General features: G+C 41.7%; 1 protein-coding gene across 3 annotated transcripts in view; it reads left to right on the top strand.

Moving 5' to 3' along the window:
- SORCS1 (sortilin related VPS10 domain containing receptor 1) overlaps positions 1 to 19922 on the top strand; it is a 260557-nt gene that overhangs the window by 199912 nt on the left and 40723 nt on the right. For all 3 annotated transcript variants that reach the window (XM_071446302.1, XM_071446300.1, XM_071446301.1), the window contains exons 10-16: positions 2041 to 2187; positions 8704 to 8806; positions 9249 to 9325; positions 10544 to 10635; positions 11657 to 11764; positions 12734 to 12851; positions 14565 to 14695. In XM_071446302.1, coding sequence (XP_071302403.1) covers positions 2041 to 2187; positions 8704 to 8806; positions 9249 to 9325; positions 10544 to 10635; positions 11657 to 11764; positions 12734 to 12851; positions 14565 to 14695 — 776 coding nt within the window. The remainder of the gene's footprint in view (positions 1 to 2040; positions 2188 to 8703; positions 8807 to 9248; positions 9326 to 10543; positions 10636 to 11656; positions 11765 to 12733; positions 12852 to 14564; positions 14696 to 19922) is intronic.

The following is a 19922-nucleotide window of genomic DNA, read 5'->3' as shown; positions in this document are numbered from 1 at the left end:
TCTGAAGCTGTAGAGCAGCATTAGAATCACAATGCATTCAGGGTGGTGAGGATTCTGCAATTCCTGTGGGGAAGCTGATGGAGTGCTTTTCTCTCTGTCCACTGGTAGTCATGCACTTGCTTGCCTGGGTGTTTCTCTGCAATGACTGTGTGAGCAGCAGGGCTGAACAGCTCCCTATGTGTGCCAGGGTTGTGTATGGGCAATTGGTCTGTCTCTTCCTTCTGAGAGTACCCAAGCATGTGTGTGCAGTCTTTTTTTTTAAGATAAAGCTGTCCAAGACTGACAGAATAACTTTGCTTTCTCAAGAAAGGATTTTGAGTCCCAGCGCATGACTAGAATCATAAAAAGATAAAAAAAACCAACAGGATTTCAGAGCACTTTTATTGCTCAATATATAAAGTGTTCTTTAATCATTTATGGCCAGCATTTCACAGGGACTATATAATAGAACAATTTTGGGACAGCAGCAAAGCAAAGTACAACTGCAACTATAGGCTCTAGCCTCTGGTAGTAAAGGCAGAAATATGTTATTTTTCCATCCGTGTCTATTCATACAATGTCACAGTGAGACAGGAGTACCCTTGTCTTTTCAGGGTGCCTTTCTACTAAAACAAAGAAATTCTGAATACTTAGTTGGATGGGATCAAACAATCCAGCTGAGAAATTGAAAAGGTTATCTTTTTTCTGCTTATATCAACAATGAATTAGTTAACTATTTAATTTAAAGACTATTGCCCTTTATAGCCAGCCATATCAAAGTCTTTGTGAACTTCAAATGAAATTCAGGAAGGTGCTATTTGAATGACTGAGTACATCACTGTGCTGTACCAAAGCACTGTACATAAGTAGTTTCACAGCATGTGATTTAAAGTGCAATAAGGTCCTGTTCACTGGTAGCTGTAGCATCCAAATCCAGCCACATAATTAAATGGGTTGAGCTGTAAAAAGCTCTGAATCTGCTGTGTAACTGTTTGCCATGCTATGTCATTTAATCTCTGTGAATAAAAACTCTCAATGAATGATTCTGTCTGCTAATTCTACATCATGAGCAGAGGTGAGGTGGATGACTGAACAGACTTGCTGGAAACCAAAAAGTTTCTCATTTATCCCCTCCTTCTCCTGATTTCACTTCCCTTTTTATTGCAGCACTCAGATTGCAGAATGACAGCCTAACAAATTCATTCTCAAGCTGCAGCAGCTATTGGGCTATTGATTTTCAGTGTGCTGAGAAGATGGGAACATTCTGCAGTGTGAGTTGTGGTTTGAGGTTGACTCTTTTTTCTCCTCACTAAGATACTTTTAGGCTTGGTTCCAGTGTGAATCTGTTAGCATCATGTCTTTGAAAAATCCTCCTGCAGGTCTGTGGATTTAAACTGTTGGGTAAAACACCAGGAAAAAGTGAAAGGATGAAGACCTCATTGCCAGCTCTGTAACTGGCATTCTGTACGGCCTTGATTGAGTCCCCAGTGCTTTTGTTTCCTCAAAACACAAAATTGTAACAAAAATACCTCTGTGCCCCAAGTTATCCCATTGAAACACTGATAATTATTGTTTTGAAACACATTGAGATCCTTAGATGAAATGTCTGAAGAAGGCTGGATGAGAATAGAAACATTGAAATGCAAGTTTATGTGTGTGTGTTGCTGTTTTCTTCACAAGGCCAAAATTGCTGCTGTTTCCTGCTGCTGCTGCTGTGCAAGAGAAAAATAATTGCCTGTGCATGTTTCATCTTTCAGGGGGAAGGATGTCTACACAGTTGAGAGGTTGTGACTTTACAGATAATACTACTGACATCTTGCCATGTTCCCATGATGATTCTGAAATAGTATTTCTTTCCCATTTGTCATCTTTGCACCTATGAGGGCTCTGTCTCTTCCCCAGCACTCCAGCTTGCCTTTGATGTACACTGGCAATTCTGGCCCTGACACTGACCACACTGACAGAGCCATCAGAGCCCTGGTGGGTTTGACAGAGAAAAAAGGACATGCACAGAACCTGCATGGACTTGATCTATTTTTCAGCCATGTCAATTTTTCCTAGGTAGCAGGGATAAAGGGAATGTTCTTGGCTAACAAGAAGATTGACAACCAAGTGAAAACTTTCATCACCTACAATAAAGGGAGAGACTGGAGTTTGTTGCAGGCTCCGCACACGGATCTGAGGGGAAATCCCATTCACTGTCTCCTAGTAAGTACCTGATGGGGGAATTTGGGGGTTGGTAATACCCCAGAACAATCCTTTTTCTACCAGGTAACACAACACAGGGCAGCTCCCCTCTCTATGCAGTGTATCTCATGGAGTGCAGTGCTTCAGGCTTGGGCTGCCAGGGGTTGTTGCATTGTAATTTAGGTTAATTTAATTTAATTTCTGGAAGAAATTGTGGATCAGCTGCCTTCTGCAGAAGTGCTGTGTCCCTGGAAGAGCAGGGGAAGCTGGATGCTGTGTCTGGCAGTCGGTTCTCTGGACACTAGATGGGAGGCAAGAGCTGCTGTAGCTCAGAACTCTGAGGCACAGTAACTGGAAACAGGCTGAAAGGAAAAGAGAGCTGGGATTGCTTTCAGGCTGCTCGCTTGGCATTAATATTTATTAATATTCATCATTTTCTCTTTGAGCTCATAAGTGAGAATCGACACATTCATCCAAATATATGTACAGCTTTGTGTTGGTGTAAATTGTATCCATCTCTGTACTTACTGATATAGATCCACATATAGCTATGTTTTTAATCATCATTATATGCAAACAGTTTCCAAGAGGGAGAGTGAAATATAAATAATGTGAATAGAATTGGAGACCTCTATGAAGTTAGAGAGCCTAAACTGATCTTGACATATTTTTCAGCTGATGCAATCTATTCACAGTAGTGGGATAATACTCAGAACCCCTGTATTCGGGATTCTCAATAACTTTCATATTATACTAATTCTAATATGGTTCCGGGCAGAATCAGGGACACTATTTAGATTGATCTTACTGCTCCTGTCCTGTACTTGCATGTTGTTCTGCATCTAAAAAAAAAAAAGTTTTCTCATTTTGAGGCATTAGAATCTGAATCAGCATTATATTTTGTAGCTGAATGCTACACTAATCTCTTAACTGAATGTCATGCACTATTGAAAGAGCAAAGAATAAATATTTGAAGCTGCTCAAATAATTGATTTTTTTGATTCAGCCAAAATGAAAGTCCTTCATTTTCTGTCCAATTTGGAAAAAATGAATAGGAAAGACTGGGGGTAAGACAGAAGAGTTATTTCAGAGCATTACTAAATTCTTTTGGGTTTGTTTTCTTCTTTCAAATTTTTAAATATTGTAACTAAGTGAATTTTTATTAGATGTTTCCATGTGGTGAAAACCAAAAAAGATGGCATCCAAAAAACTTTGCAGACATATCTTTGGAAGGGACTAGGTAAAGAAGCCTTTGTGTTTCAAATAGATTGTATAATCTAGTTTTAACTGAAGTGAACATATTCAGTTAAAAAAGGTCAACATTTTGGCCTCAAATTATAACCAATTTAATCAGAAACTAAGATTTTTATTATATGATATGATAGTATAATATCCTCGGGGACTAGCAAGGAAGAAGAACAAAAAAAACAACACATAGGCAAGTAAAATAATAAAACTAGACTTTATTTTTTTTTCCCATAAATTTGAAGTTAGAGTTCGGAAACTGCTTTCCTGGTATTTTTGTGCAGGGATCATGCAAAGTCTGACTTGCCACTCTGGTTATAAGTGAGCCTCTAAGTGCAGGAATTGGATATTTTATATACAAGGCTACACCTGCCATTGTAGTTGCCCATTTTATAATGGAAGGGGTCATATATCTGTGTGTGAAGTAGAAATGGATGGTTCTTATGGGGGGAGAGAGAGTTTTGGTCCCTTTAAGCCTCCCCTTCCATACTGGATCTGCTACTATATCCATGGGCAGAAAATAAAGTAAACTTCATTTAAAATTAGACCAGATATACCTGAACAAGCTGGGTTCCTTTGAGGGAGATAAATCTGAACAAGCCAGGCAAAGGGTCAAGAGGAGGAGCAGAAGGTGTGGGCACTTGTAGGGACACAAATCAGTGAGAACTGACCTAGAGAAGCTCATGGTTCTCTGGGGATTGCATTTCCATCCTGGGAGCTCCACTGTGCACAAACCACTATTTAAATTTAGTTTGTTTTTATTTTGTACTCTGTGCAACCATGTACTTGCTCTGAGAATTACTTCCACCTGGGTAAGCTCAGTAGATGTTTGTCATGCTGTTTACATTTCTTAAGTGCTCTGTGACTTGAGCTGGAGTGTAGGAATTGTTCTGTGATTTCAGGGTGCTGAGGGGCAAATCCTCAATGCACTTTAACCTCGTATCTCAGTCTTTGTCCTTTCAGGAGAATGGAAAGTATTTTATCAGCACTGCCCTGTGATAAGGCCAGAATAATATTTAGCCATGTTGATTTTTCCTCTTCCCCTAACATTGGGTAAAACAGGCAAGAGGCCTCTTTCATTGTGTGAGCACTCCTCCATGGTTAGGTTTCACCAGCTTTTGGAATGGCAGAGGGGCAGGAAACTTTAGCTGAGCATGCAGAGTCTCTGGTGGTCAACTTGCAAATTTGAAAGAAAGCAAATAGCTGCAATCTGAATTAAACTTACTCCTTAGGTTTTACAGGAACAGACAGTCTGCCTGCCATAGAAAGGGATTGATAGAAGTCAGAAAATATACCAAACCACAAAGTGAAATAGCAATTCTGCAAGAGAGACAAGCTATTTAAAAATCCCATCAGAGGTTCATGCCTAATGGTGGGGAGGATGAAGGCAGAATATGGAATGAAAGAATTCTAGAAATTTTAGAGAATAAACCACAGAAGTTTGGAGTGGTAGGAAAGTTTTTGAAGCACAAGCACTCTAAGTTTACATTCCTGGAAATGTCAGGGATCCAAGGGTTTTCTACTGAGGAAAAATGAGGAGAAAAGGAATTTTCCCCTGCTCTGAGGCAATTCTGTTCCTTGTCAGTGTGACACAGCTTAGCATTTAAAACACTTCACAAACTCCACTCACCTCTTCAGCCACCCCTGCATCACTAGTTTTACCTCCTTATGTCAATTGCTCCTTTTCCTTCTAGACATAACTGTTCCTGACACAATCCTGCTTTTCCTTATGGCACAGATAAGTGAATTCTTCATAGTCCATTGTACATGTAGTGTAGCTCCCATCCTTGCTGCACAGCAGATACTAATGCTTTCCCACTGCTGCTTCTCAGCATAAATGTCTCCAGCAGTAGCTCAGGACTCAGCAATGATGTATGTTCCAGCTCATTGGCAAAATGGGATCTGCTATTTCCCAGAGCGACAGCACAGTCCCCAGCCTGTGAGTGCAGTGCTGTGTGCTCTGTGCATTGGGTCTTTAAACCTAAACTAAGTGAGAATTAATACAGAAGTACACAGCAGCTAAGTTGTGGGCTAAGGAGGTTAGGAAGGAATCTGGTTGAAGCACAGGGTGAGCCAGACAAAACCATCCCTCTACTGACAGTACACTCCAGGTGGTTTTTCAAAAGGACTCCAAATTTCTTCGCATTTTTTGTGAGGCAGCTGTAAATAATGAGGAGGGAGGAAAGCAATGAAATTCCATCTAATCCCAGGGTTTTGTTTTTCTTGTTTATACCACTTGCATTCTAAGATGAATGTACTTAATCTTCATGAAATAGCTGCCAAGGTATTTTATTCCAAAGATGCTGTTTAGTTCAATACTTACCATATGTTGTGAAGTGGTTAACTGAGGAGTAGTTCTGTCTGGCAAGAGATGAGCCTGGGAGAGTTAATTAATTAGCTTTCAGGGATGGACTTGTGGTTCAAACACAGGGCTGAATCTCAGGAGAATCTTGATTCAATTTTTGGGTCTATCTCCAATTTCCTATGTGACTTGGGCAAGTCATGTATTTCCTCTGTGCCTTGCTTCCCCAGACATCTGTTTATTCCCTCCCACATTTTGGTTGCCTTTTCCATAGGAATTTATTAGGATTTCAGGACAAAGACCTTCTTCTCATAAAGGGAGACTCTATGCCATCTGCTACAGAGTATTTTAAGCATCTAAGTGAGGTGTTTTGAATATCTCTCTTGGAAGTGTTTATCTCTTTTCATTCTTCCTTGCTATTGCAGATGAGCAAATACTGCAACTACCCTTAGGTTTGTGAATGGTGGCCAGCATCATCTTTGTGTTATATTTAATACTTTCTCCCACTTCTGATGAGGGACAGCCACTAATAGCTGGTTTGTATCGTGTCCTGCCATTGGAGACAGTTCAGGTGGGCTTTGCAGAACAGCCAAAAGTGGATTTGTGGATGTTCATGAAAAATTTTACTAAGGACTGATGAGTTTCCTGAGGGGGGGCCATAAGGGTGTTGGCTTGAAAATATTAGGAAGCAAGTAATGAACTCCAGCATAACTGTAAAAACTGTGGCAGTGGGCAGAGAAAGGGGCTTTATCACCTGTGCTTTATCTTCTGTCTAGAGTTTAAATGCTCCATTATATTGTTGCCTGTCCCTTGGTGGCTGTGCAACAGTTAGCACAGATGGGAACAAGGCAATGACAAGGAAACCCAAACCTGTGATTCTGGTGATAATAATGATTTTAGTGGCCTGTTGATAATAAAAAAAAGGACAGAGAAAATTGATGAAAATTCTGAAAACCAGTGAGATGTCTGTATGTGCATTAAGCTCTGGGAGCTGGAGGAGGAACACAGAAGGACCAGCAGAACACAAAACAGCTGGAAAAATATCTGTTGATGAACTGTATAAGGACAGAGATGGAGAAGGTGTACAGGGGAATGAGGGAAAGAATGCTAACACAGTCAGGATGTGGGGTGGCCATGGGCAGTAACTTCATGTGTTTGGCTAAGAGTGGAAAGGTTGGCTTTCACACCATAGCCAGATGTCAGTAGAGACTCTAAGCATTACTGCACTCCAACCAGGAAGAAGTCATGCCACTAAAAAGACCATCTGTCTGCTTAGACAGATGGCCTGGCTTTTAATATTGGAGAGATATATTCCATTTCTATATGCTATATCTGTGAAATGAGATAAATTTGAAAGGAAACCTCTGGTACCACAAAGATTGAATCTTAACAAGGTCTCATCTGAATTGGGAATTGGCTGAGTTGCCATTAAGTTCTGTCTTCAGAATCCTGAAGTGGGCTTGCAGTATGTTAGTTTTAAAAATATGTTTTCTATTTAGCCTTCTCACAACCTACCAAAATGTAAAAGGAAAGAGTTCATGCTCTCGCAGTGCTTTTCCACTTCCTGCATTCATGTCAGCTCAATTTGTTTTCCACTCCCTCCCGGCGCCCCGGGCTGCTCCCGCGGCTGCCCTCGCAAGGCTGTCACTTGGAGTTAGGCTGCTCAGTACATTCCACTTGGCAGCTTGTGCTCCCTGCTGCACACCCACGTCCCCCTTTCCTGTCTCACATAAGTGAGAGCTCCCATCTCTCCTCAGCACCCTCATTTGCCTTTGCCAGAAGAACCCTGCCTTTCTCCACAGGGGAGTTGTCATTTCAGTCATATTCACCTGCTTTGAGATGGGATGGATAAGTGGCCCTCCTCCAGTGACCTATGGGACTAGCTCTCCTACAGAGGAGACCTGCCAGGCTCTTGGGGCCACAGATCTAGCCTTTAGGTAGCTGGGGTATTCAGGAAAACCTGCCTCCTTTGAGCCTGAAGGTCCCTCTGCATAGCCCCTCTTTCTCTGACAGAGCTGGGCAAGCTGAAGCATGGGCTTTGCTCCACTTCTGTTCCTGTGTCATGTCCACCTTGATTGGGTCAGTTTGCTTCAGGTTTTCTTGCCAGTATTTTTCCCCTGCTCCTCCTCCCTGAGCCTGTTTCATGAAGGGCTCTTCATGAGGTTTGAAAGAAAAAAAAATTCTGGAAAAAAACCCGAGTGAAGGAAATAGCATTCAGAAATGTTCAGAAAATATCACATTACAGATTTGGAGGGAATTGTAATGGCAGCCTTGAAAATCTGCTCATCTGTCTTACTTTCTAGCTCAGCTGATTTATTCTGTACCACTTGTGTCTTACTTGAGTACCCAGCATACGAAATCAATAGCAAGTAGGTAAGGTTTCCGTGGATGTATTTGTATTGAAAACTTAAAGGTCACATCCAGATGGGCAATGAAGCTTTGCTTTAAACTTGAAACTAACACTTTCTAGTCGTGGTACTTCTTTGTATTTATTGCAGTGCACTTCAGAACAGTCATATGTCAAAAAGAGTTAAGAAATGGTATGAAATAAGTTTTTTTTCTTGGCTAATTAGCAGTGATGCAGCACCACACCAGTAGGGTTAAATTGCTTCTTGTTTCAGAGATAGTTTGGGTAGTGCTGCTCAGAGTCATTTCATATCTGCATCAATCTGCATGATTTCTTCTCACAGAGTAGGAGCCAGGAGCCTCAGGTAATCCTTACCATCATCTGCCTGTGCAAGCCTGGTCCTCTCCTTTCAGGTGCAGCCTCAAAGATGTGGTCCTTTGAAGAGGGTTTCAGCCTGGTTTCAGCCTGGTGCATCAGATTCCCACTGGGAATGGGCTGTGTCAGAAAATGATGGCAAAGTGGCTGTGCCCATCTAAGGGATTAGGAGGAAATACAGAAAGACACTGTACATTTCTAGGCCTGTAGAAACAGGAGCATACATTGTCGTGTCTGCTTTTTACTTTTATTTCCCCTTTCTCCATAGCCCTATTGCTCCCTTCATCTTCACCTGAAGGTCTCAGATAACCCCTATACCTCAGGAAACATCGCCAGCCGAGACACTGCCCCCAGTATTATTGTAGCTTCAGGTATGAAACATTTAAAAATTCCCTGTGTTGGATGTGCAAACCTGGATAAATTCTGGAGTTTGTGTTGGGTGGCTCTGGGGTGTCACACCACCACTACTGGGAAAGAAGGCAGGCTGTCAAATGAAAATCCTTATGGGCCTTCAGCTTGTCATATGCTTTTTATGGAAACTGGCTTCCAAGATAGAGGTGGTCATGTCTAGCCCTCTACTCCTGTGAACATAAGATCAAATCAGGGCATTTCCTTTGCATGTAGAGGTGTGTAGAGTTGTAGATATTGGGTCTTTTATATATTTTTTTCAAACTGAAACGCCTTCCCTTTTTCCCCTTCCCTCTCATTTTCCTCCCAAACCCAGAAGTAATAAATAAATAAGTTTACTCCCCTGATCTGCTTATTGTGCTGTTTCTGAGAGGGTTCCTTCACTAACCAGTGCTCATCTTACAGGTAATATAGGCACTGAGCTATCAGACAATGACATCAGCATGTTTGTGACTTCTGATGCTGGGAACACTTGGAGGCAGGTAAATAACACAGAATCACTGGTTTAAACACAAATCAGGAAATGTCATAAAAGTAGATTCAATCTGTCACTTACTTTTTGTTTCATTTGGTTCAGGGTAGCTTTTTGCAAACCTTTTATGAAAGAGTAAACTTCCTTCTCAAAGGTACAGAGATGTTCAAAGAGAAAGACTGAATATGCTGTTAGACTTCATATTACAGAAAATTATTTTTATTATTCTACTCAGTTTGACTTCAGTTTAACCCCATAGAAAATAGAACAGAATAAATTATGAATAATAAGGGGAGAGAAAGGTTTACCTTTTACTGTTGTAAATCCCTCATGCTAACCAAACTATTTTTCTTTTTGTCCATGACTATACTGACCCAAAAATCAGCAGTTTCACTGGTCTATTTTTTCTCACTTCAGCTGAGACTCGCTTCACCTAAGCTTGAGTTGTCCAGGGTTTGTTGTCCATATAAATGGATTATTTTGCAGGAAAAGTCAAAAATCAGAAAAAGGCAAAATTCAGTTTGCCTTGTTCCAAAGTTACCTACCGGTGGAAAGAGACTGGATGATGAAATTGTATCTAGTTCCTAATATTTAGTGGAGTCTCACCTGTTAAGAAATACCCTCTAATGTGTTTGTCTTCAGATCAGAAAATTCTGTTGTTCCTATTTTCTGAATGGGATATCAAGTCATGGAGAGAAAGAGTAACTTTCTCAGACTAACAAATGCTGCTGTATAGACTGTAGAGCAGATGTTTGCAGAAAGTTAATATAAAAAAGACACAGGCAGAGAAAATATTTTCCAACATTTGATAATCCAAGAATCTAATTATTTTGCAGTGTTTGACCAGCCTCATTTTTCTGCCTAAATCAATTATTTGAGATGGGGCCAGACATGTGCAAACACATGAAATTCTTCTTTAAACAAAAATTTGTCATTGAAAGGAGGGAAATTGTTGATCCTTGCAAAGAAATCATATTTCTAACTTTCTGCCCAGCAAGGGAAGAATGAATTTTCCATGGACCTGGAAAAACTGTGGGGAAAAAATGCCCAAACAATAAAAAAAACTAGTCCAGGAAATATATCTATAATTTCCTCTACTTTATAATTTTCCTAGCATATAACTGTCCTGTGTCATGATCCTACTTAAAGAACTGTGACATTTTCTTGATACTTATGGTAATAGGTTTGAATAAACACCTTTCTTTTTTCTTTTTTTTTTTTTTTCCAGATCTTTGAGGAAGAGCACAGTGTTCTGTACCTGGATCAAGGTGGAGTACTTGTTGCCATGAAACACACATCTCTGCCTATCAGACACCTCTGGTAATGACTCCATTTGTGCTAAATGGCTGCTGTCCCTCTTTCCAGATGCCAGGAAGTAGGCACTTAGTATGCATCCAGTCTTCTGCAGCTCTAATCTAGAAAGTATTAGTTAAGATACTGGCAAACATTAGGTCAGATAAAGCTAAGAAATCCTGGAAATTACAGTTTACATAATTTTGGCTTGGCCAGATCTGAGATATTATCAGTGTAATTCCACAACACTCCTGATTTACCACAGCTTGGCTTTTTACATTTGTTTGTTTATAATACATATATATATATATATATATATATGTGTGTGTGTGTGTATTGTTTATGCTTTTGTCTCTCATTAAGTTACCAAAACAGTCCTAATTTTCAAAATTATTGATGAACTTGCCTTCTGTGTGGCAGGCAGCACTTATGAACCAGAATTTTGCTGAATAGTTTCAGAGTTGTGTAACTGATAATGTAAAAGTGCAGTTAGCACTCCTGAGTGAGGAGGCAGAGTACAGCTTTGTGCTGTTCTGTATTATTTACTTCCACCACAGTTGGTGTCATATCAGAATCTCAAATACTAAGACCCAAGTCTTAAGAAATTATGAGTGGTTCCAGGCTTTCACTTACACTCCCCACAGGGGGGACTGCTGGTCTGAAGAAACTCATCCTCCAGAAAACTAACCTCAAAATGTTTTATACTGGGGACTCAAAAACCAGATGTTCAAAATCACTTGTTTATTTTTTTTTAAATCTTATGCTTAGACTGCATTTTGCCCTTTGAGCATCAATCTTTAACATAAATTCTAGTTTCTACCACTTAAATATTGGCCATGGGTTAGTGGTATGATGCCAGACAAGCTTGATCAATGCTCTGATTTATGATGCTTGCCCAAAAAATAGTTATTAAAAGGACCAAAAAATCAGAATCCAATAAGAGAAGCTGATTTCCACTTCTCCATAGCAGCTGCAGTGGACTAGAGAATCCCTTTGAGTAAAAGAGGAGAGTAAGGAAAGAAGACACTAATTCTGCTTTCTCCTCTAGGTTAAGTTTTGATGAAGGGAGATCTTGGAGCAAGTACAGTTTCACATCCCTCCCACTGTTTGTAGATGGAGTTTTAGGGGAGCCTGGCGAGGAAACCCTCATCATGACGTAAGTGAGCATGCCACAATGCTGCTGTGCAGGTGAACCACACATTGTATTTTGGAACAGGGGCATTTCTGGTTGGGGACCAAACCAAGTACAATCTGCAGCCAAGAGTGTGCAATCTTCTGTTGCTAAATCATCAGTTTATTTGTGATATGGCTGAGGGATTAGCAACATGGTTCTTTGCAAGCTGCAAACACATTATCACTTAGCTCATCAGCATGAAACCTGACTTCTCAAATTGAATGTGATATAAAGCAGAATTACTGTTAACAGATTAATATTTGAAAGAAAAATTGAGGTATTTTTTATAACTGTGGTTTTGCTGCTGCAGTCTTTTTTTAAAATGAGACATAGATAAGTGAAGACATTCTTTTGTAAAAATGAATGACAAAATGTTGCCTTGAGGCTGACTCATGAAAAATTATGTTTAGTTTCAATGTGCTATACTGAGTTCTGCATGATGCATAAATCTGGACTCAGTGTGGTAGAAACTGTGATATTTTATCTGAAATCAGACTGTAAAAACAAGAAGTATTTCTGACTGACCTGTAATAAGCAGAATTGGCTTGGAAACTAACCTGAGCTAATAAAGATGCATGAAAAATGTTCCTTCAGGTTCTGATTTTAATTTGCTTGGAAGGGATTCCCAAAGCTTAAAATTCTGATAAAACTCTTGAAGGTATTACTGTCTCCAGCCCCACATCAAATCTTCTCTTGACTCTTCAAGTTGAGTAATTTTGGATATTGTCGTAAATGGGAGGGTCTTAGTGAACAGAATGAAAGCTCCATGCAATTTTTCAGTTTCTAATAGGGTTACAGATATTTATCAGGCCAAGTTTCACTTTGTCAGTCCAGTGAAAATGAGTAGGACTCTCATTCTTAAAGCAATTATGTCTGTTGGAAATTGTGATGACTGTCCCTCTGTAACTACCAGACTCCTTTTACTGTGTGTTCCTGCTGCTGCATTTGCAGAGTGTTTGGACACTTCAGCCACCGCTCAGAGTGGCAGCTGGTGAAAGTAGACTACAAATCCATCTTTGATCGGAGATGTGAGGAAGAGGACTACAGGCCTTGGCAACTCCATAGCCAGGTGAGAAGTGAGGATGCTGGGATGTGACCTGCAGTAGCTAATGATCCTACAGTTCAAGATCAGCACAATCTAGTATCTTTTCCTAACAATTTGGTGTCAACTCATCCCTTACTGGGTGGGTCTGTTCTCTTGCACTGGTGTGTTGGCCTCAGATTGGGACTCTGATCCCTGAAGGATGAACAGCTGCATTTTGGGTGTCATCCTGCACACAGACAATTACCTCAGACTTATGCAGACTTGAACAATACAACAGCAGGAGAACTGCCACTGAGGCCTGAACTCCTTCACTCTTACACATCCCATCCAATTTCCCCATCCTTAACCTCCTTTCTCTCCTTCGTCATTCTGTGTCCTCAGAGCCAGTGTCTTAAGACCATTCTAGTTGTTTTGCATTTGTTTCTCCCATTTCTGGCCCTCTCCCATTTCTTGCTCACTTGGTTTCATTCCTGTTCTGTGTCTCTCTGCTGTGGGAGTTGGGCACTTTAATCCCCAGTTTATTGGCCCCCATGCCCTGCCCTGTGCATGCAGGATGCAGCTGCTGCATCACTCTCTGAACCATGGAATTCATGCCCAGCAAGGGGAGCTGCTCTGCACCTGCCTTGAGGCATCTTCCCAGCTCTGTCAAGACACAACAGCCTATGTTTCATCAGGTTAGAATGAAATATGGCCCAAATTCTGTGGTTATATAAACACCACAGGCTCCACTGAAGTCTAGAGCAAAGCACACATTTATATCATCAAACGTTGTCTTTCTGTATATATCTTGCTGGGCAAGAATTTATTAATGAATATGAAATGAAAGTATCTTGACTCAGACTAGCTGCTCACACAAGGCACCACTCTACACTAAAAATACCAGTTATTACTTAGATCTTTAGATGCTGAAAATCAGTACAGCATTGAATTCCAAGGAAGCACACTATTTTAGACCAGTTGCTATTCAGGCCCTTCTGTTTCATGCCATCAAAGCATCAAATCAAAGCCATGAAAAAATTTTCCATGACAATTTTAACAGCATAAAAGGTAATAAGTGAGAGTCCACTGTATTTTTTCTTTACTTTCTTGTGCTTGCATAAGCAAAAATACCAAGGATTTTGCAGTATTTCTTTGAGAATATTGGCTTTGGAGCTTGCAGAACTATTTTTAGGAAGGTTTCTGTGTACTCTTGCCTTTTTAATTCCTTTCCACTGAGATTGCAAGGCTGAGCCTTGTTCCCTAGATAGAAATATTAAGCAGGGTGCTGAAGATGGGAAGTTTTAGCATCTACATAAGTCAAAGCCCCTAAAACCAAACTCAGCCATGGGAAGTATTTACATAAACACACATTACAAGTTTCTACTGAATGAAAATATTCCCAAAGAGGTCAGACCCAAGAAGTCAACCTGCTGTGTGGCTCAGATTGCAGAGGAATCAGACCATGTTTTCAGTTGCTGTGAAATGGGTCTGTATCAAATGCTTATGGGCCCTGGAATAAATGCAGAGCTGAGTAAGATATATAAGTAATCTCAGATAATTTCTTAGTGTGTATTGGGAAAGTTGATTTAGTTTCAGTTAGAGCTCCAGTAGCTTTAATTAACTGCAGTGTTCTGAGATGGCATTTGGCTCCCCATCCCTTTCCCTCGAGTAACACCTCCCATTCCACAGGCTTGGGAACACCAGGTGACACAAATAGCCTGGTGGGCATCACAGAAATGTTTCTGGCTTTGTTTCCAGGGAGAAGCCTGCATCATGGGAGCAAAGAGGATCTACAGGAAGCGCAAGTCAGAGAAGAAATGCATGCAAGGGAAATATGCTGGGGCCATGACCTCGGAGCCCTGCGTGTGCACAGAGGCAGACTTTGACTGGTGAGCACTGGGCAGGACTGGGTGCTCTCACACAGCACCATGGGCATCCCTAGAGAGGCTGTAGACTCACAGAGAGCAGAAATTAATAAATGTGTAGGTATTGAAATAGGCTGCTCCCTGATCATGCAGGTGTGGTAAAAGAAGGAAAGGTGGAATAGGGATCTGTAATCTCCTAAAGCTCCCACAAAATCAGTGCTGAGCATTTTCCAGGTCACAACTCTGTGCAGTAAGGTAACAGGTCAATTTAGCACATCTAACCTTAGCAATGAACAAGGGTGGCTGAGAGTAGTCTGAAGACATATAACAGCATTGTGTAAAAAGTAAATAAATTCTTAACACATACACCCATATGTGTATATAAGTAAAAGTAAATATATGTATATGCAAAGTATGCCTTCAGCTTCTAGAATCAGGTATCTAGGAAATAAATTCCTGGGCCATTTGTTGCATCTGGACCATCACGTTTGACAGTATGCAGCAGATATTACCTTCATGATTTGAGTTAATCTCCTTCTGAAGCCTTTTCTTCTCTGATGTTTGCTATAGGAAATAGAGTCCATTGGTGAGTTATGCATGGTGTGATAAAATCTTCAGCTGGTGGTTTCATTCCAGTATTACTGCTGACTCACAGCAATTTGCACAAAAAAGGCAGGGAACCACTTTATTGAAATCTCTTTCTTACCTTTTTTCTCCAAGTCTGCAAGTTCCTTAGTATCTTGGATGAGAGAAATGTTGGCTGCTTGGCAGTGCTGATAAACTCCCTTTGTGCCTCACCCACCCAGATCTATGTCATGTTACTAATTAAACCCAGAATCTGCTGTGTGAATCCTGAAAAGGTTCATCCCATCAATATTTCATATGGAATTTTATAGTGTTTCCCTTCTCACTCCTACATAAACATAGGATATTTTTTCTGTATAAAATCACAGAATCACAGGAGGCTTTTATATTTTGTCAAAAAAAAGTCAATTCTCTTGCTCCAAACAATACAATTATGAGCATATTTTGGCACAGATTCTGTCAGTATGGTTCCTTTTTTCCTCATATTCCATTTAGTTCTTTTCTAGGGAGGTCTGTGTGTAGTTCATCATTTAGATGTCCAAAGCTCCTGGTTTTCAATCATTTAATATTTCTCTAGTAATGTAAAAAAGATAAGAGCCAAACCAAAAACCCCAAACCATCATTAAAATCAAGGAAATTCCCTAAAGATTTTGACCCTCTTATAGGGCATGCAGTGCAATGCTGAGCCAACCTCATGGCCTTATAAAATAGTTGATGCAATTGATTCACAGTCAGTCCATTAGTGTTTAAATCCCTGGCACTTGTAAGGGACACACATACCTGAAACTTCTGATAAAAATATGCTTTCCTTCCAGCACTTCTCTCTGAGAATGAATATATTTATTTTATTAAAATTGACTTTTGGTGCCTTGCCACCATAAAAATTTGCTGCTAGGTACAGAACAAAAGTACCACAGTGACATTTGCTAGTGGAAATTTTTATTTCTTTAATGTTCACCTCAAGGAACTTTCTCCAAAGGCTCTGCTGGGCTGTGGGAGAATCTCTAAGAGAAAGCTTGGATGATTGGGCATGTACAACAGGCACTCACAGTTCACGTGCATGAGCAAGACTCCTCAAATATGTTTCAAGAGGCAGAATTAGGATCTTTCTGACCCAGAAGGACATTCTCCTTCTCATGGAATCACTTTTGGTTTAGACCAGACTGCCGTGATCCCCTCCAGTTCTCCCTGAGCTCAAGTTCTTCCTACAGTCTCCAGACTTGGATTTCAACTTTATCCATTTCAGCTTCCTTCCCTACTGCCTCTGATGAAAAAAGATTGAAATGCTACTTTAAGCATCCAGTTCAGAAACATTTACCAACAATATTCATCAGGAGCATAATTTTACATAGGTATGCCAGAGCAGGACAGAAAAGGAGACAAGAAAATTATGAGAAAAAAAGCAATTATGTGTGCTAAGAAAGGCAAAGCTGCTGCTGCACCACTGTAACTTCCAGTGCCTGCCTTGTTGAACTCTGCATGAGGCTTCACTGCCAATTCACCCTGCCGAAGTTGGAGGGCTGGAGGGAGGTTTGGAGGAAGTCAGGGAATGAATTCTCACTGTGGAAGAGTGCCCTCTGTGGAGTTCTTTCCTTTTCAGGAAGAAAAAAAGCACTTTCATCATCCTCACTCATGACATTTCAGTACTTTCAAATGATTTTTTTTTTCTTTTTTTTTTTTTTTTTGTGCTGGGCAGGGCTCTTAATTGAAGGAGATTGAAAGGGACATGTATCCCCTGGATAGGGAGAAGCTCTTCAGCTGCCCACACTTGATTTTTGAATCTTGAAATAAGTTGGACATCTTTTTATATTGTCAGTGTTTACAGAACACGTTTGTATACAGAATTGAAGAAAACAACACTCCCTGTCATTATGCTGTCATTGCTGTTTAAACACTTAATTTATATGGAGAAAAATTTATTATCTCGGCTTGTCAGAGACTGGAGTAAAAATGTATCTCTCTGGTCAGGTAAAGTGAAAAAAAAGTGTTATTGCTGTTAATACTGCAAGTGCTTTTTTATCAGTTCAGGGGAAAAAATACCAGGTATAAAAGACAAAGATTTTCTAATGTTTGTTTCTCTCTTGTAATATCACAGAGGTCCAGATTAATTTCAAATCTGTATGCAGCCCATTGGTGCTCTTTTCTCAGGGAAAAGGGCACATTTGTTTATTGTTTTGTTCAGCGAGAAAACCGAGTGCCATTAGAAGTGACTGCAGTTCCTCCAGCCTTGGAAGCGGGATTTCTCTGCCAGCAGAGAGCTTTTATTTATCTTTTATTTATCCTAGGCTGGGAGCTGGAGGGGCTGGGCCAGGCTGAGCCATCCCTGGCTCTCCGTGCAGGGAATGAGGCTCAGCCAGGCCAGGCTAGGCCATCCCTGGCTCTCCATGCAGGGAATGAGGCTCGGCCAGGCCAGGCTAGGCCGTCCCTGGCTCTCCATGCAGGGAATGAGGCTCAGCCAGGCCAGGCTAGGCCATCCCTGGCTCTCCATGCAGGGAATGAGGCTCGGCCAGGCCAGGCTAGGCCGTCCCTGGCTCTCCATGCAGGGAATGAAGCTCGGCCAGGCCAGGCTAGGCCGTCCCTGGCTCTCCATGCAGGGAATGAGGCTGGGCCGGGGCCATCCCTGACTCTCCATGCAGGGAATGGGGCTCAGCCAGGGCCATTCCCGGCTCTCCGTGCATGGAATGAGGCTCGGCCAGGCCAGGCTAGGCCGTCCCTGGCTCTCCGTGCAGGGAATGAGGCTCGGCCAGGCCAGGCTAGGCCGTCCCTGGCTCTCCGTGCAGGGAATGAGGCTCGGCCGGGCCAGGCTAGGCCATCCCTGGCTCTCCGTGCAGGGAATGAGGCTCAGCTGGGCCAGGCCAGGCCATCCCTGGCTCTCCATGCAGGGAATGAGGCTCAGCCAGGGCCATCCCTGGCTCTCCATGCAGGGAATGAATGAAGCTCGGCCGGGGCCATCCCTGGCTCTCCGTGCAGGGAATGAGGCTCAGCCAGGGCCATTCCCGGCTCTCCGTGCAGGGAGTGAGGCTCAGCCAGGGCCATTCCCGGCTCTCCGTGCAGGGAATGAGGCTCAGCCAGGGCCATTCCCGGCTCTCCGTGCAGGGAATGAGGCTCAGCCAGGGCCATTCCCGGCTCTCCGTGCAGGGAATGAGGCTCGCAGCCAGAGGGCAACAGCGCCTCAGGAATGGGGACCTGGATGCGCTGGAGCCCTCGGCAAGTCTGTCCTAGCAACAGCCTAGAAACGAGAATCTCCCTCTTCCTTTAATTGATTTGGGTAAATGGATGGCACCGTTACTTGGGCGTTATTAAAGCATTAATTTACCCGGTTTCCTCACATTGTGTTCCTTCCTGCCTTCTGAGCATTATTGCAGCGATATCTCTTCAGCAGGAACACATCCTAGACACAGATGGAAACCTTTGGTGGAGTTCATCCTTCAGCCACCTGTCTCCCAGGTCCTTTATTAGGAACTTTGAGTGAAGTGTCCCACTGTTAGTCCTCCCTCTGAACTTGCTGTCATTAATACTGACAGCTTCTTCTGTCAGCATTCCCATCTCTCACACCTTCATGGGAAGTATGAGCCTGTTGATAGTGGTGCTAGTGGTTTTGGATAGCCAGAGAGGCACAAAGGTGCCTTGGTACAACTGGGAATCAGGTCTGCTTATTTCACATATGATATCAGCAAGGATCTGGCTGGCTCTTTTTGTATTCTCTGGCACTTAAATTACAGCCCTGCCTGCTGGGGTGAGTTCCTATGCTAAAACATCAGAGTCCTGCATCAGGAGGAAGTGTTCTGACAAACCCCAGGGAGGCAGGGATAGACACTGTGTGTGGTTAGATTCTGCTGGCTTTGTGTGTCACCAGCCATCACTTCAGTTCGTGCAGGTGCCAGCTTTGAAATACATCTACATTTGCCCCCTTTGGTTATGGGCTTGGTTAACTAACAAATAGTAATTTAGAATGAATTTTTAGTTCATTTTGAGTGCTTGTGGAAAATGCAGATTCACTAATGCAAAATCTACAGTGCATCTCTGCATCTTTAAGGGCCTGGATACCTACTGGGCATGGATTTACTGGAAAGGTTCTGGGGATTTTAGGTTCCATATTAACATAAGCTGGTATAGCTCGACTCCAAATACTGCAGTGCAATTATAATTGTACACCTTTGTAGATCCACAGTTCAGACTGTAGCTGAATCCATCCTTGTCTGAATAAAATCCCATGTCAGGTCCTGTAGAACTGGGGAACAAGCACAGCTCCCCTTTAATACACATCTACACTTGAACCATGGTTAAATATTAGAAAATGGTATTAAGTGAATAAAAAGGTAGTGAGACTTTTCCACTGCTGTGGCCACAGTTATTTCTTCTCACCAGGGCTTTTGGAAACTACAGAAAAAGGTGACTCTTTTCAGAGATAGCTCAATTCCATCCCATTTAATGTCCAAAAATGTTTGGAAAGCTCAGTATGCAAAAGCACAAGGAGCATTGTCAGCTTCTGGCATAGCTGACCTTAAGGTGAAGCTGTTAATCTTAAGGAATTTCTATGATTACATGCTAAGTCATATATTGATTTTTAGAAGCTATAAACATGGAAATCACTCATCTGAATTAACTGGTTATTTCTATATCTTAGAGTAGTAGGATTTTAATAATTCCATGTGAATTAACAGTT

Source organism: Agelaius tricolor, unplaced genomic scaffold (assembly GCF_023055355.1).
Source record: "Agelaius tricolor isolate 1412-34295 unplaced genomic scaffold, bAgeTri1.0.p SCAF_22, whole genome shotgun sequence".
NCBI classification, from domain to species: domain Eukaryota; kingdom Metazoa; phylum Chordata; class Aves; order Passeriformes; family Icteridae; genus Agelaius; species Agelaius tricolor.
The sequence above is the reverse complement of the archived record's forward strand: the minus strand, read 5'-3'. Positions and strand labels throughout refer to the sequence as shown.